The sequence below is a fragment of the Danio rerio genome, chromosome 21, assembly GCF_052040795.2.
Source record: "Danio rerio strain M-AB ecotype USA chromosome 21, GRCz13ab, whole genome shotgun sequence".
In the NCBI taxonomy this organism is placed as follows: Eukaryota; Metazoa; Chordata; class Actinopteri; order Cypriniformes; family Danionidae; genus Danio; species Danio rerio.
The window spans coordinates 571,701-589,622 of NC_141041.1; the positions used below are offsets into that span (position 1 = coordinate 571,701).

The window sequence follows — 17,922 nt, forward strand, 5'->3', positions numbered from 1 at the left end:
AGCCTGGTGTGCTGACGTCGCGGCTCTGTTGTCAAGCTACCACACCACCTCACATGATATCACATGCTCGGGTCCTGCTCTCAACATATAAATAAAGCCAGGCAAATATTAGAATAAAGGCCTGCACTTAACACTAATTAAAAATGTATTTTAAAAATTGATCTTGTAAATGTAATACCTGGTCAGACTGCATCTTTGTGTGGTTTTAATGGAGCCTCGCCATCGCTCAAGTCAACCGCTTCTAACTTTTTTCAAATATATAACCAACCTAAACCAAAATATTTAACACACACACGCCTTGTCCCATTGACACATCGACTGAAAGATATATAAAATAAAGAGGCATTGTGAAGTGACAGAAAAACACATACCATGGTAAATACTGCACACAGTCTAACTAAATGAAACATAAACGGCTCCCGATTAGAATCGACATGCAGATCAGCCAGCAGAGTGTCAAAAACAGACTTTAATTGGTCATTTTAGGAAATTGCATGACTTTTAAGCTTACACCTGTTAAGTTTAATGCCAGTCATCTGGTTTGCTCTATAATGGAGTGAAGTGTTGTGTGTGTGTGTGTGTGTGTGTGTGTGTGTGTGTGTGTGTGTGTGAATTGAAGAGCCGCTGAGCTAACAGCTGACAGGTCGGAAACACACACACGCTGTATTTCTGACTGCAGACACAAACTAGAAGAACGTTTTTTCCTCGCGCTTGATCCACATCAGACAGAATAACGGCTTTAACACACACCTTTCAAAGTTGTGTCACAAAAACACTCCGTAATCCACTCAAAATGTTATTGAAACCCATTTTCGGAGTGCAAATTACCAGATATAAACGCTGTAAACGGAAGTTCTAAACATTCTACGGGAAGACGCTGGTCACTATAGCGCCCTCCATGCAGCAGCCAAGAAAAAAAAGTCTATAAAACAAATAGGATTGATTTGATTCTACCTTATATTTTTGCATTTATGAGGGAAAAGCTTCATTATGGATGTGTCAGATGTGAAACTGGCTCTTGTGTGACTTTGGCAAATCAAATATAATAGTTTGAAAACAGACCGACATATTTGAGTATATTACAGTACTGTAAAACACAAGCCTACTCAAACATCCTAGAAAGGGTTTCGTTATTCTGCTGAAAACTTAATTTCGTTCATGGTAAGGTTGACATTTGCATGGAATTGCTCCTATAATCTCTGCGGTTTATGCCGAGTTCAGACTGCGTTATTTTAGCCCTGATTTTGGCTCGCCGACAGGTTTTGAGAAATCGCAGACAAATGCCTGAAATCACAGGTAAATCGCTGCTGGTGCACGTGAGTGACAATCACACAGTATGAACTATCAAAGACGCGATCTGAGAGAATCGCCGATGCCTGCGAGATATTTGGCGTGCTGAATATCTGGAGCCGTCGGCGATTCAAATCATGTGTGTGAATTGAGTTTTGACTGAAAATAAGATCAGCGATCGCCTACAGCCAATGAGAGAGCAGCTTTCACTTGTGTGTGTGTGTGTGTGTGTGTGTGTGTGTGTGTATACCTGCTGCAGGCCAGCGGGAGGCTGGGGGAGAAGGTAAAAGCGCTCTTTTTCAGTTTATCTGGACCCACGAAATGGAGGAAAAACTACTGGAGGTTTGACAGGAGCAACCGTGTCTGTTTGACGTTTCATACAGAAAGAAAATTGTTTATTATCAATTTAAGTTGAGGAGAAATGGCTAATTCCCTTTAAATCCAGGTGAGCAAATATGTACATGTTCTACCCCATTAAAGGCTTCTTTCTCATTATATAGTTAATAACAAAAGATACACTACGTGTTTTTGGCTGTGAGACGTAGTTTGGATGAAGTTGTCGGCGATTCTTCCTATGGTAAAGTCATGCAATGTGAAAGCCCCTGTCGCAGATCCATCTTGCAGTGTAAACAAAGCAGCGACGAAACACTAGCCCAGATAGTCAAGCAGTGTAAATACATCTGTGACACGACTAGTTTGAAAATCCTGCAGTCTGAACTCGGCATTAGTGTGTCTGCATGTATAAATGGTCTCACCGTGAGCAGATACTCCACCGCTCGGTCAGGATTGTTGAAACTGGCCCTCAGCGCCGCCACCACGCGGTCTCGCTCATATCCCATCAACATGATCTCCGTCACCATGTTCTCATAGGACTGACCTGTTACTGCAAACACAACACATGACATGACCATCGTGTGTGCAACACAACAACTGATCATTTAGCCTAAAACACCAACAGCTATGTTTCATCCACCTATTTCTGAGTATTGTACTGGACTCCCACTCTTGAACACCAAATTCAATGACTCTCAAGGCCTTTTTAAATAATTAATAACAACACATCGAGCAGGCGTCACGGTGGCGCAGTGGATAGCACAATCGCCTCACTGCAAGAAGGTCGCTGGTTTGAGTCTGTCCAAACACATGCACGATAGGTGAATTGGGGAAGTTAAATTGTGTGTAGTGTATGAGTGTGAATGGATGTTTCCCAGTAATGAGTCGCAGCTGGAAAGGCATCCGCTGTGTAAAACATGCTGGATAAGTTGGCGGTTCATTCCACCGTGGCGACCCCAGATTAATAAAGGAACTAAGCCGAAGAGAGAATGAATGACTGAATAATTGCTCCAGTGAACAGTGTTGGAGATGTGAATGTGTGTATATTTACCCAGCGCAGACGTCGCCTCTTCAAATATGTTTGCATTGGGTAAAGAACCAGAACTGCAAGAAAAGAAACCAAAGGAAGATGTTAAAGCTCAATATAAAGCAATGAGCACAGCAGTGAGAGCTTTACTTTTCTGAATGTCAATGTTTTCAGTATGTTTGTCGATTATTGCATCATATTCCAGCGGCTTCATTTATTGATGATTTTTTATTCATTCATGCTTTTAAAAGCGTGAAAGAAAACACATGCTGTTGTGTGTGTGTGTGTGTGTGTGTGTGTGTGTGTGTGTATGAGTGTGTGCACATCTGTTGTGTGTGTGTATTATGCTCTGTGCACACCAGACGCAGCAAGCGTGGATAAATTGCGCTATTTGCGAATAAACAGACGCATGAACATTTTGTTTACTCGCTTCACTCACGCGTCAAATTACTTCACAAAAGACGTGGATTTGCATGATGAGTAGGGTTTCTGTCTGTCTGGTGACTCTAGCTTCATTGCTAAATGGCTAACATGGATTTTATTGAGAGAGTAGCCGTGTTCATGTGCTTAATGAAGACTGAAAAACAGCGTGATTTGTTTGGAGTCGTGTCCGAGTCCACTAGATACATTCAGAGGTGCAGCAGCTCTAGAAACTATCCCTGGATGAGTCTTTCAGTAGTGGTGGGTTCTGGGCACGTGTGTTTGTGTGTGTGTGCGCGTGTACCTGACAGATGTGGTGGCTGGTATTAGATATGCTGGGTGTGTGTGTGTACCTGACAGGTATAGTGGCGGGCATGAGGTTGCTGGGCCTGTGTGTACCTGACACATGGTGGGCACGTGTGTGTGTGTGTGTGTGTGTGTGTATGCCTGACATGTGTAGTGGCGGGTGCTGGGTCACTGCTGGGTGTGTGTGTGTGTACCTGACAGGTGTGGTGGCAGGTGCTAGGTCACTGCTGTGTGTGTGTGTCTACCTGACAAGTGTAGTGGCGGGTGCTGGGTCACTGCTGGGTGGGTGTGTGTGTGTGTGTGTGCGCGTGTGTGTGTGTGTGCGTTTACCTGACAGGTGTAGTGGCGGGTGCTGGATCACTGTTGGGTGGATGTGTGTGTGTGTGTGTGTGTGTGTGTGTGTGTGTGTGTGTGTCTACCTGACAGGAGTAGTGGCGGGTGCTGGGTCACTGCTGGGTGTGAGTGTGTGTGTGTGTGTGTGTGTGTGTGTGTGTGTGTGTGTGTCTACCTGACAGGAGTAGTGGCGGGTGCTGGGTCACTGCTGGGTGGATGTGTGTGTGTGTGTGTGTGTGTGTGTCTACCTGACAAGTGTAGTGGCGGGTGCTGGGTCACTGCTGGGTGCGTCTACCTGACAGGTGTGGTGGCAGGTGCTGGATCACTGTTGGGTGTGTGTGTGTCTACCTGACAGGTGTGGTGGCAGGTGCTGGATCACTGTTGGGTGTGTGTGTGTCTACCTGACAGGTGTGGTGGCAGGTGCTGGATCACTGTTGGGTGTGTGTGTGTCTACCTGACAGGTGTAGTGGCGGGTGCTGGATCACTGTTGGGTGTGTGTGTGTGTGTGTGTGTGTGTGTGTATGTGTGTGTGTCTACCTGACAGGTGTAGTGGCGGGTGCTGGATCACTGTTGGGTGTGTGTGTGTGTGTGTGTGTCTACCTGACAGGTGTAGTGGTGGGTGCTGGATCACTGTTGGGTGGATGTGTGTGTGTGTGTGTGTGTGTGTGTGTGTGTGTGTGTGTGTGTGTGTGTGTGTGTGTCTACCTGACAGGTGTAGTGGCGAGTGCTGGGTCACTGCTGGGTGTGTGTGTCTACCTGACAGGTGTGGTGGCGGGTGCTGGGTCACTGCTGGGTTTCTCCTCGCTGGGTTTCTTCTCTTCTTCAGACGGACTCTCAGATACTGGAGCTGCAGACGGAGCCGCAGACGCTGATGCTGTAGTGCTGGAGGAAGAAGAGGAGGAGGAGGAGGAGGGAGGAGCCGGCGCAGACGCTGACTTAGGCTGCACACACACAATAACACATCACGTTCTCAGTATTCACTCAGCATTACAAACTAGGGCTGGGTGCTTTTGTTTCTATGTAAGAGAATCACTCATGCATAATAAACAAACACACAACTGTTTAATCCCCTTATAAAAGTCATCAGTGCACAAGAGTTCCCCTTTATACACCCCTTCAATCTCTAAACAATAACATGTATTACTCCATTAAATTATACTTGTGTATGTTTTATGAATTCCTCTTTAATATTTGAAATGTCACCACCCAAACGCATCGTAAATACCTCTGCACAATCACACACTGATAAAGCCTCACCTTTGTGACCATAACCACCACGAAGTTCTTCTCGTCTATCTTGTACTCCTTGAGCGCCGTGTCATCGCTCAGGATTTTACCTGCAACAATAATTCAAGTAAACAGCACATGACTCATCAACTCTCAACCTGTCAATCATCTGTCAAACTCCACCCCTGCATTAACACTCATTATACATCACGGCATTATGAGCAAGGCAAGTTTATTTATGTGGCATGTTTTATATGCAATGGTAAATTAAAGTGCTTTATACAAGCAAGCAGATTTAAAGAATAAGACACAACATTAGGGCTAAACAATATACCGCTTCAGCATTGATATGGCATTGTGTGAATCTGCAAGGATCACACTACAGGATCTGCAATGTTAAATTGGGATTATAATAACCAGCAACACAGTTCACTGCAATCTTTAACCCCAACAGAATGAAAGTTGTTCATCTCAGATGTGTTTTAAGACCCATGTTAAGACTTCCAAGTTAGTTTAAACCATTTAGGCACAAGAAATTATAACGTTTGTGGCTTTAACGATGATTTAATCACACAATAAAGACTATAAAGTATCATTTTAGATTTAATTATTGAATTACTGTTCTGTTTGACTTCAAAGATCATCTGTGCTATATTGCATTTATATATGCTTTTAACGTCATTATATTTTGCAGATGCACATGCATGCAAAATCATCCCAATCAATCTAAATTAATGACTTCTTTCCAAATAGAGCTAGCAGGTGAAATGTTATAGTTATATCGTTCTTATATTTACACACCCATAATATTATAATATAGAATTGCTAAAAACCAAAATATCACAATGTCTGATTTTTCCAATACAATGGGGTATAAGAACTAAACAACAAATGCAGACTATGGGGAAATCCCCTGTAACAGCAGGCCACATCCGTCCAATCTAACACTGGAAAAAAATGGCCCATTTTCACTGAGTGGTTTGGTTCAGTACGCTTTTATGGCGTTTTACACTGGTAACCATACCCTACCACTTTTTGGGTACCCTTTCGGAAGGTTAACAGAGATACGTCACTCACTCATGCAAAGAGTCAGAAGAATGAAAACAAAGGAATTGCTATTTTCAAAAACACAGCTGAGACATTACACCATAATAATATATACAACAAGCCATGGCCGAGCCGAGCTCAAACAAACTGTCTTCATCTTGATGTACAGCCACAAAACCAAGAAGAAGAGCAGAACTACCCTGTGCCCCATAGTTGTTTACAAGGCTGACCATATCCTGAGCGGTTTCACTTTCTGCTTGTGCTCACCGCACGTCTTTATTCAAAATAACAAACTTCTTGAGCTGATGACAATAACGTGCCTGATTATTGAAGAGCCTCTGACATCTGATCCTTTCAGAAGCGGACAAACACAAGAGTGAATCGTGAAAAAACAAAGGAGAAGCCTATAATGAACTGGGAATGACGGAAACACTTTCTAACAGAGGCTACATGTGCTGACGAAGGACTAAATGTCTGCTGTGTGTAGTCTTTTCTGTAATTGGTCACATATCAGAAACTGTAAGGGTCTGTATGCGTTTATATGTTTATATAATCAGACATTACAGTAGGCTATTGCACACGGTCATTGATCTGCAGTTATAATCAGATCATGTTGATAGAAAGATTAGTAATGAACATTTATACAGTATTTATGTGTATAAAGCTCTGTTTTGTGAGAAGTGCTTCTCAAATGATCTGTGAACGACCCGTGCAGCTTTACTGTAGACATTCCCTCTAGCAAGAATGACGTCGACTGAAACTTTCGCTCATACAGTACGCCCGCCTTTGGTACCCTTTCGGCAGTACAAACGCAAGCCTGATAAAGGTGATCCGTACCATGTACTGTACCACTCAGTGGAAACGGGTCAAAAAAGGACTCACCTGCGTATATCAACTTCTGTCCCGCCACTGGAAACCCGTCTTTTCCCTTTTCATTCTCGATTTTTTCCTTTAAGGCTTTTACCTGTGAATGACACAAACACAAATCAAAGTCCGATCAGGAGAGAGCGAACACACACGGTTTACACACACATCATCAGACCCACAGATAACACAACATCTGGAGCCAGATTCACCAAACATCCTTAAGAAATGTCTTTTTGTTTTAGGAAATAAAGTTAAGAATGATTTGTTGTCTGAGTGCCTTCAGACATTATGAAAACAGATGCTGACCTTAATCATACATTTCTAGGGTAAAATAAAGTCATCAAATAAACTTAAAAAAGGATGTTGCTTTTAAGGCCTGACAGATTCCAAAGTATTCCGAAAACAAGACATTTGATCATTTGTAACCAGAATAAAGAATAATTGTATTGCATTATTGATACGGAAAAGGATTTTGCAGTGTTATTTTACAATACTATTTAATTGCCATGAAAACCATAAAACACTGTTTATTTCACTTTCATCTTTGCTTTTATTCTGTGCTATATTAGCCCTGTTATTGAACTGAAATGAATCAATACTTTACTAAACAATGAGGAGATTGTCTTCTACAGAACTGATAAAGAGCTGAAACAGAACTTGTTGGAAAACTGATGAACTTTAAACATGTATTGATCTGCACTGAATCAACACTTGATCAGAATAATGGCAATACTGTTTTCTGAAGAGCTGCAGAATGTGTTATCTATCTGTAATAACTTAAAAAGCTAAGACTTGACTAACAAAGGGTTGATTGAGTCTGAGATCAAATTAAATATGCAAATGTTTTATACTGAACCGGATCTGAGGCATGTTTGCACAAAAAAAACACATTATTGCCAGATTTAAAAGAAAACACATATCTGAGAATTTGCTTGTTTGTTTGTCTTCAATGGCTATTTTAACGGCAGGAAAAATGTAATACAGATATAAATTAAACTTTTATAACTGTATTTATATCAAAAGTGTTAAAAATAATAATAAATAAAAAATAGGAATTAAAATAAAAATTGCTTCAAAAAACATGAACAGAATAAAACCATTTCACCTCAGAATTAAAGCTCAACACAATCTAATTAAACATGTGGTTAATGATGCTTATCTGGTTTTAAGAATTTATAGGTGCTGTTACCTCAAATAAACACCAATGCTGGGACATAATAAGGTCAACTTTATGGTTATGGTCGGTTTTAGGTCCTAAAATGTCTAAAGCTGCTCTTGAATGACAGCAGGTCTGATAAACAGGAAATGTGGACTAAAACTGACCCAGTGTCTTCCTTCCTGAAGCTTCAGCAGATTTCAGACCTGTGGTTTACCTCCACTGGAGCTGCGCATGTGTGATTAAACTGACAAAGGTGGCATTATAGGGACAGTTCACACACACATACACAAAATCCCCTTCATTTACTCACTCAAGTGGTTCTAAACACTGAAAAATCCAGCTTGCCTTCAATTTTTACATTGAATCAAATTAACCTTACGAGTCTATTGAACTTCTATTTAGTTAAACTGACCTAAACAGCTTATAAAATTAAGTTAGAACATGATTAACTTAGTCGAATAAGTTACAATGACCAAAGAACATGCACTGTCAGGGCTTACTGATTATATAATTATCTACAGGGTAGATTTCTTTCCTCTGTTGAACACAAATGAAGATACACTGAGAAATGCTGGAATAAACTGACATCAATAGTAAGAATGAAAACACTATGGACGTCAGTGTCTTTGTTTGTGTATACAGTCATTATCAGAATTTCTTCTCTTGTGTTGAACAGGAGAAACTGAAGCAGGTTTGGAACAATAGTAAATGGCAGAATTGACATGTTTGGTGAACTGTGGCTTTAACAAATAAAGCAAAAATAAAACCTAATCTGTCTAATTTTAGAAAACTGACAAAACACTAGCATGAGCATCAGCAGTTTGCAGATCATCCTGGAGAACAAATATTGAAGACTACACAATTTTGGGGGCTTGAAATGTAAAGCTTTGATATAATTTCAATGGAGCAGTTTCTGAAAGCAACACTGTTGTGTTCTCGGTGTAAACACCAGAAGTGTGATTCAGTGCTTGTGTGTTGGTGTTTGATAGTGTTTAATCTATAGAGATGGCTGACGCAAAACTAACACAGGATTGCAAGGGATCGGGGCATTTCACTGGTGTTTTGAGACGTGGCATATCCGAGTTTGATTGACAGGGTTATAAACAAAACACAATTTGGTGTATGCACATGGACTTTTAACTTCAGTCAGCCAGCCCCAGGGCTTCCAGTCAATTGTTGTCCTATACAAGAATTGCCACGTTTAAGATGTGATTTGTTAAAAAACGGTGACCTTCACTGATCAAGAAATCAGGCCTTTAACGTCGAGATTTTGTAATGGAAACTGGGGCACTGGGGCTGGCTGGCTGAAATTACAAGTCAGTGTGCATATAGCCCAGCCGCAAAATCTAGTGAAACTGGGGTGCGGGAGACCCGAGTTCGGACCCCAGCTTGTACAAAAACTCAAATATCTCAACATTTATTTATAAAGAGTTTTTTTTGTTTTGTTTTTTTATGTCAGCCTGATGGCAAATTAAAAGAACAGAGCAAAACAAACACACATATTAAACAACTATAATTGCTTTAAGCTGGGTTTAATTCTAATTGGATCACTAACCGCTCTCCTAAACCACATGATCATTAGATGGTACAAAGCGCGTTATAATTCCTGAATTTGCATTACTGTCATAAGCTATTTCAGAGCAATACATAAAACGACCACTGGTGTCACTATAGAGACGGTTTTCAAAATGTTTTGAAGCCTAGACACATTTGCTTTGAGTGTTTCTCGAAGCCTCACACACTCACCACCATCATAGATATATACAGTAGATATTGCATACGGACCCTGAGCATGCGTCATCAGCGCCGCCACACTTGTACAGGGCTGTCAGCACAAAAGTCATTCAACCGCACTGATCAAGACTAAAGCCAGTGTGAAGATGCTGGACTTTAGTGCTGATTACGGGTGTAGTAACGAGCAAACAAATAAAACAAAGCACAAAGGCAGAACATTCCATAGGGAAGACTTTGTTTTTTACGGTTTTGTATGTTATAAAGTTTCCAACAAGTGACGTTATTGATGATAATGCACTCTCTACTGCACTGACCATACGGAAAGGAGCACCAACATGCACTAAACACTCGGATACAAATTAGATCAAATTTAACAGAGAGGGTGGATAGTACATTTCCATACACACAAACACACACCCCTTGTCAGAAATACCCGTGCCGTGACTGCTCCATCGACATAGAAATGTGATGTAAAATTATAATTTTCGCATTTGAAAAAAAAAAATATTTACATAATGACCACCGGGAAAACTCCCGATCATAGATATGCATATAGGGATAATCATGGTTACCTCGATTATTATGCATTCATTAATTTCAAAACACTGCTAGTTTAGAAAAATCACATAAAAACTCCTTATATTATAAAGTGTTGTTTATTGCTGCTCAGTAACCAAATAATATCTCAAAATAATAAAAAAAAAAACAATTGTCCATTTCTCTTTGGACTAAAAAATAAGTAAAAAAAAGTTTTGGCATTTAAACATAAGCAACAATTTTATTCTGTAAATAAATGTCAATAAATAAAATTTTAATAATGAAATTTAAAATAAAGAAAAATGTATTATTTTAAATAAATAAAAATAATTATAATAAATAAACAAATAAAATGTAAATAAATTTATATAAATTGTAATAAATCAAAATAAATAAACTAAATGTAAATAAATGTAAAATAAATGAAAATATATAAAAAATTGTAAATAAATTAATTTAAAATAAATTAATAAGTACATTTAAAAGTATTTTTTAAATAAATTAAAATACATATTATAAATAAATAAATAAATAGTAAGTATTTGTCTAAAGTAAATCTAAGTTACAAAAAAAGCTAAGTATTTCCCTTTTACAGTGAATAAATGTATTCAAAAGCTGCTGAACCTTTTCATCAACTATATAACAAAATTGTTTGATATTTTACATTTTGCATCTTTTTTTCTCAGTGTAGGGCGCTCGCGGCATTCTTTTTTAACTAGTAGGTGCGTCTGTAAAGCATGAGTCCGTCACTCTATATATGCAAGCCACGCGCCTCCATTGGATATAACGAACTTGCGTGTGCAAAAGACGCGATATGTGACAGGCAATTAGTTATTAGCCTCAGCTATAGTTTATCCAGTGTACATGGCGTACAGAACAAGCTTGGAACTTCAAACTAGCACTCAGTTAGCATCACTTTAAGTTGCAGCAGTTTTGTTCCATGCAGAAACACGGCGTTGAGAAGCCTTCACGATTAATTAACCGTGACGAATTAAAGCGTGGTTAGTAGTGAAATTTGTTAGTCTTTGCATCCCTATATGCATATATACATTTATATCTCTGGCTCTGTATGGCCAGTCCTCCACTGCAGCTTTGTCCCGCATTCATTTCAAAGAAGCGTTACCCTGTACTAAAATGGCGGCTCTATCGACGGATTCCTTCCAATAGACAACAACAGGGTAGGTGACATCTAATGTAAATATCTATTGCTCACCACTATTAGTCTAGTCATCAACACTGCTGAACTACACAAGTGAACAAGAGCAGCAGTGTAATGTTTCTGCACAAACACACAGCGCCACCTACTGAGCCACAGCAGCAATACATCGCTCTCACATTGAGGTAATGTCAGACTTTCTCCTTAATATGATTTTACAAAATGATTAAGTGCAAAATACAAATAGAAAAATCACAACAGCAGCAAATGACTATCAAAGTACAACAGTGTTCACAGTCAATTAAACAGTGGTAATGTTGTTTTGAAGTCATACTTACAAGTGATGACCCAATACTCAACGTTCCATGGTCATAAATATAGGGACTGTCATGAGTTGTCACTGAATGAATATGTGAATATAAAACCAACTTAACCTCAATTGCTCTCACACAATTATCTGACTGAACGAGGAGCGTTTCTCTAATACCGCTGTTTGTGTGGTGAAAAAATAAAAGTGATTTTAGGCTTTTATTTTAGAATTTATGCTAAAAATAAGCTGGTTGATGCAACATTTATGTTGATATTGGACTACGGTGATGTTATCTATATGCATGCCTCATCTCAAAGTCTAAATGTGTTGGATGCTGTTTACCATGATGCACTAAGATTTATACCTAATTTTAAATCCCTTATTCATCATTGCATGCTGTATACTAGGGTATGTTGGTCTGCTTTGTCCATTTGTAGGCTCAAGCATTGGCATTTCCCTATTTACAAATCCATACTGGGTTTGCTTCCATCATATCTACAGAATTACATTTGTAAAATGTCGGTCAGTAACTATGGCCTTCGGTCACAGTATATTTATTTACTGTCTGTTGCTAAAGTAAGAACTGAGATGGGGGAAAAGGCTTTTTAATGTGCAGCACCTTTTGCATGGAGTAATCTACAACAAAGTTTAAAAAATGTATTTCACTAAATGCTTTTACCCTCTTAAGGCTCTAGGTGTTTCTTTACATGCATTCCTCTTTGCTATTTGGGCTTCATTCCTTTTCTTGTTGGCTTAGTCCCTTTATTAATCCAGGGTCGCCACAGCGGAATGAACCGCCTACCCAATTCACCTGTACCGCATGTGTTTGGACTGTGGGGGAAACCTGAGCACCCGGAGGAAACCCACAAAGGCAGGGAGAACATGCAAACTCCACACAGAAACGCCAACTGAGCCGAGGTTCGAACCAGTGACCCAGCGACCTTCTTGCTGTGAGGCGACAGCAATACCTACTGCGCCACTGCCTCGCCTGCTATTTGGGCTTATTGGAACCTAATTAGAATGAAAATTCAAATATCATCTTTTGATATGCTGTACTTTTAGAGAAAAATGATGTCCATATATGTGAACTCATGGTCCCAATATACATAAAACACTTATTCCCGATTTTTAATGCAAATTTAACATTGATTTTTTTTTCTTGCTTTGACTATTAGAGAGTAAAATCATTTATTTCCCATTTTGGACAGTTAAAAATAGGGTTTGGGACATTTCATATGCAGCAAAACAGTTGCAGGATGACACTGTGTGTCTGTAACAAAATATAAAACACAAAGTATTTTAAATAGCCACTTAAGAGCTAAAAATGTGCTGTCCACGTGTGGAAACTCAGTTAAAAAGAGTATAAATGACTTAGAAATTGGGACACAGGCGTGTAGATGTTTTGAATAGTTTGTTTGTCAATGTGTGATTCATGTTAACTGGCAATTGGTTTTTGTTTGTTAGACCCATCATGTGACATGTATACTGCCTAATCTTGGCCAGGACGCTCATCTAAGATATTATTAATCTCAATGCTTCTTTCCTGGCAAAGTAAAGGTTTTAATATTAATAATAATATGTCATTTTGTTGTTTATTCACCTCATAGCTGTTCTGTACACAAACGAAACTAAGCACTGAGCAAATTCCACATGACATCAAAGAAAAATCCTGACAAACACTGAAGTGAGAGTCACTGGGTTCCAGAGAAGCTACATATAACCTCCACCAATGTTTGTAATGATATTTTATGAGACCAGATGCTGAATGAGAGCATGACGAACAGTTTCCATCTAAAATAAAACACTAAATCTCCTGATAACACATCTACTGTCTGAAATCAACGTGTCAATTACTATCAAACAACTTTACAGCCGATTACACAGTTTCAGTCACTTACATATCATACATTGTCACATGAACCCTACTCCATTATCACACACACAGAGACGGACAGAGTGTTCATGTATATCACACAACTAACACACATGAAAACCTCGACAGCACACAGCATGACTTGCTAAAACACACTAACTGTCCTTGAAGTGTAGATCAAACTCATCTAAAAGATCACACTGACGGCCAGATGATGTTTGACGGTATTCTGGAGCAGCTGCGACACTTTTACGTCTCATTTATGAAACTTTCCTGCTGTTTGGCTGAAAGTAAAAACTCACTCTCATGGCGGCTAACATGCTAATGCTAACCGCCTCAGCGTAGCGCGTGAACCCGAGCGCGTTCTCGTTCCCACACAGACCGACGGTGTGTATGTGTGTATGCAGGTGTGTGTGACGGGAGTTTATCGTGCATGTTTTCTCGACTCTGCTGACACACTGTGTTAGCTTTAGCCAAAGCATTAGCCGTGCTCCTCGCGCTCGGTGCTCACCGTCTCCTCCGCGTCGATGTCGATTTTAAACGTCTGCTGCTGGAGGGTTTTCAGCGTGATCTGCATTTTCGCGTTCTTCCGTGTCGCCGGTGTGGAAAGTGACCGAGGGCTGGATCGCTGGCTGTGGGTTTTTGGCCGTGGTTCATCACAGCCTGTCCGCCGCCATTACGCGCATAAACACTCCACGGCCCGTCCCCCCTTTCGCCACACTGCGCATGCGCCGCGCTCCGACGTGCCTGCGTCACTGCGCGCGTATAAAACGCAGAGATCGCGAGATGACGGAAAATACAAATATTAAAAGTATCTAAAGACTTTTACCACAGTATAAAAGTTACAGTTACATTCATTTATTTGTTTGTTTATTCTGTTGCGTTTAGATGCAAAAAAACAGATAAAGACATTTTAAAAGTCTAATTGCTTATATAAGGGGATTTGTAGCCTATAAATTGGACCCCTTTTGCCTTCAGAACTGCCTTAATCCTTCATGGCAGAGATTCAGCAAGCTACTGGAAATATTCCTCAGAGATTTTGCTCCATATTGTCATGATAGCATCACACAGTTGCTGCAGGTTTGTCGGCTGCACATCCATGATGCCAATCTCCCGTTCCACCACATCCCAAAGCTGCTCTATTGGATTGAGCTCTGGTGACTGTGGAGGCCATTTGAGTACAGTGAACTCATCGTCATGTTCAAGAAACCAGTCTGAGATGATTGAGCTTTATGACATGCTGCGTTATCCTGCTGGAAGTAGCCATCAGAAGATGGAGACACTGTGCTCATAAAGGGATGGACATGGTCAGCAGCAATACTCAGGTACAGAGAAAAAACATTATTGCATTTCTTAACTCCTAATGTCGCTAGTTAACACACTCAATACATTTTAAAGGCATCCTAAGTTTCTGAAAACTGCAGCCTGGATGAAGATTTTCTGTAACTCTGGGAACAGTCTGCCGGAGGCTTCATCCACAGTTCACATGCATCACATTGCATTTGTGTGTGTGTGTGTGTGTGTGTGTTTTTAATGAACACAGGGAAAACTCCATATAATACCTGTGTGGACATGGCCTGAGACGTGTGCATGTGCAGCTGGTCTGCAGCTAGACCCCTCTCTCCATCGTTTTCTCCTTTTCCCGCAGCTCCCCCAGCAAACGGAGCGAGTGGAAACGCAACAGATGCAGGAACAGTCGGGGCCGGCGGGGCCACAGAATCTCCTGTGTACGTCAGCAGACCTGCAGGAGCACACACTACTCGTGATCATGCCAACAGAAAAGGGACAAGCTCAGCTAATAACACACACTCAGAACACGACCTGTGCTGTCTGCTCAAGCTGCTTATTTAAATTGAGCTGAATCAACAGTTGTGTGTGATGGTGTGAGTTGTGTTTGTGTGTGGGAGAATAAGTGCGTCTCAAAATGACAGGATTACATTTGCCTTACTATATCAAATAAACGTTACCACAAAAGTAATCCAAATCCTTCAGTTTAGTCCCTTTATTTATCAAGAAACGCCACAGCGGAATGAACCGCCAACTATTTTCTATATTATGTTTTACGCAGTGGATGTCCTTCCAGCAGCAACCCAGTACTGGGAAACACCCATGCACACTCATTCACACACACACTCATACACTACGACCAATTTAGTTTAGCACCCGGAGGAAACCCACACCAACACGGGGAGAACATGCAAACTCCACACAGAAACGCCAACTGACCCAGCCGAGACTCAAACCAGCGACCTTCATGCTGTGAGGCCACAGTGCTAACCACTGAGCCACCGTGTCACCCATAAACAGATTATATTAGTGGATTCACACTCAGTGAGGTAACGTAATCAGGTCATCTGCGTGGTTGTCTGAGTGTGTGTGTGTGTGATAGAGAGTGAGTGTATGTGTGTGTGTGTATATGTTTGTAATAGAGAGTATTGGTCTTTTGTGTGTGTGAGAGAGAGAACTTGTTTGCGTGTGTGTGTGTGTGTGCTTGTGTATTTTTGTTTTGCTTGTGAGTGTGTGTGTGTGTGTGTGTGTGTAAATGAGTTTTTTCAGTGTGTGCATTGAATAGTGTGTGTGTAAGGAGAGAGAGTGTGGTTGTGAGCAATGGTGTAGTTGCGTGTGTGAGAGTATGTGTGGTTCTCAGTGTGTGTGTATGTAGGTGAGTGTGTTTGTGAGGAACAGTGTGTGTAAGAGAAAGAGAGTGTGTGTATGTAAGAGTGTGAGTTATAGTGTGGTTGTGTGCGTTTGTGTGTGTGTGAAAGAGAGAGCGAGAGATTGTATATATAATAGTGTGTGAGAGTGATGGTTGTGTGTATGTGTGTGTGTGTGTGTGTGAGAAAGAGAGAGCGAGAGAGTGTGTATATAATATAGTGTGTGAGAGTGATGGTTGTGTGTGTATGTGTTTGTGTGTGTGTGTGTGAGAAAGAGAGTGTAAGAGTGTGTCTGTGACTGATAGTTTGGTTGTATGTGTGTGTGAGAAAGAGAGAGTGTGTATGTAATAGTGTGTGTGTGTGTGAGAAAGAGATCGAGAGAGTGTGTATGTAATATAGTGTGTGATAGTGATGGTTGTGTGTGTGTGTATGTAAGAGTGTGTGTGTGAGAAAGAGAGAGTGCATATGTAAAAGTGAGTGTGTGTGTGTGTGTGTGTGTGTAAGAAATAGAGAGTGTGTATGTAATGGTGTGTGTGTGAGAAATAGAGTGTGTATGTAATAGTGTGTGTGTGTGTGTGTGAGAGAGAGAAAGAGAGAGTGAGTGAGTGTGTGTGTGTAATATATTGTGTGAGAGTGATGGTTGTGTGTGTGATGTGTGTGTAAGAGAGTGTGTGCATGTAAGAGTGTGCGTGTGAGAAATAGAGAGTGTGTATGTAATAGTGTGTGTGTGTGTGAGAAAGAGAGAGCGAGTGAGTGTGTGTGTAATATAGTGTGTGAGAGTGATGGTTGTGTGTGTGTGTGTGTGTGTGTGTGTGTGTGTAATTAGCTCAGGATTCTCTTGCTCCACCATATCTGACGTCAGTGTTAGCACAAAAGTAATCTAAATGTGAAGTATCAGATTACTTTACCATTGATGTGTAATCTATCAGATTATTAATGATCAGATCATCTGTAACTCTGTCTGGTGGTGGTGTGTGTGTGTGTGTGTGTGTGTGTGTGTGTGTGTGTGTGTTTTCCGTATCTGATCATCTGTTTCTGAGCTGTTTGAAGCTCTGAAGACTCTCCGGGGTTTTTTTTTCTGCAGAAACACTAGTGTGTGTGTGTGTGTGTGTGTGTGTGTGTGTGTGTGCGCAGCTCTGATCCGCTGATCCCTCATGTCTGGCAGATATTTTTAAAAGATGATGTTATATCTGTGAAATCAAGCTTTATAAGAGCAGCTTCACACACTCCAGATTCAGACCTGACCTCTTTATCATCTCAATCATCTGACCAAACACACAAACACACACTAATTATATTAATAAGCGCTCAAGGAAATCATATATATATTATAATCATATACTTGTTTAAATTTCAGACAGAAATATTAATATAATAAAAGAAATATGATCATAACTATTTTCATCTGTCGGTTAAAGGAAATAACAAAGCATGAACAGCACAAGGTAATAATAATATCTGTAAAATTGATTAAACATAAATATTAAACATAAAAAAAATCACATCAGACATAAATATGTGATCATAAATATTTTTATCACCAGTGGTTAAAGGGAAAAATACATGTTAGTAACATTAATAACCAGCTCAATATTATTAATAATAATAAATTCTCAGACCTAAATTTTCATCTGCAATGAAGACGCTCA

At 40.2% G+C, this 17,922-nt stretch overlaps 1 protein-coding gene across 4 annotated transcripts in view; it reads right to left on the reverse strand.

The window, feature by feature from the left end:
* rad23b (RAD23 homolog B, nucleotide excision repair protein) overlaps window positions 1–14,355 on the reverse strand; it is a 250,111-nt gene extending 235,756 nt beyond the window's left edge. For 3 of the 4 annotated variants that reach the window (XR_015519514.1, XR_015519515.1, XR_015519513.1), the window contains exons 1-6: window positions 14,131–14,314; window positions 6,866–6,947; window positions 4,967–5,046; window positions 4,466–4,650; window positions 2,675–2,727; window positions 877–2,173 (exon numbers count right to left, since the gene is read on the reverse strand). Coding sequence is in view for 1 of the 4 variants with exons in the window: in NM_200564.2 (NP_956858.2) it covers window positions 2,046–2,173; window positions 2,675–2,727; window positions 4,466–4,650; window positions 4,967–5,046; window positions 6,866–6,947; window positions 14,131–14,196 (594 nt within the window). In the remaining 3 variants the exon portion in view is untranslated. 4 annotated transcript variants of the gene reach the window in all.
* Window positions 14,356–17,922: the final 3,567 nt, after the last annotated feature.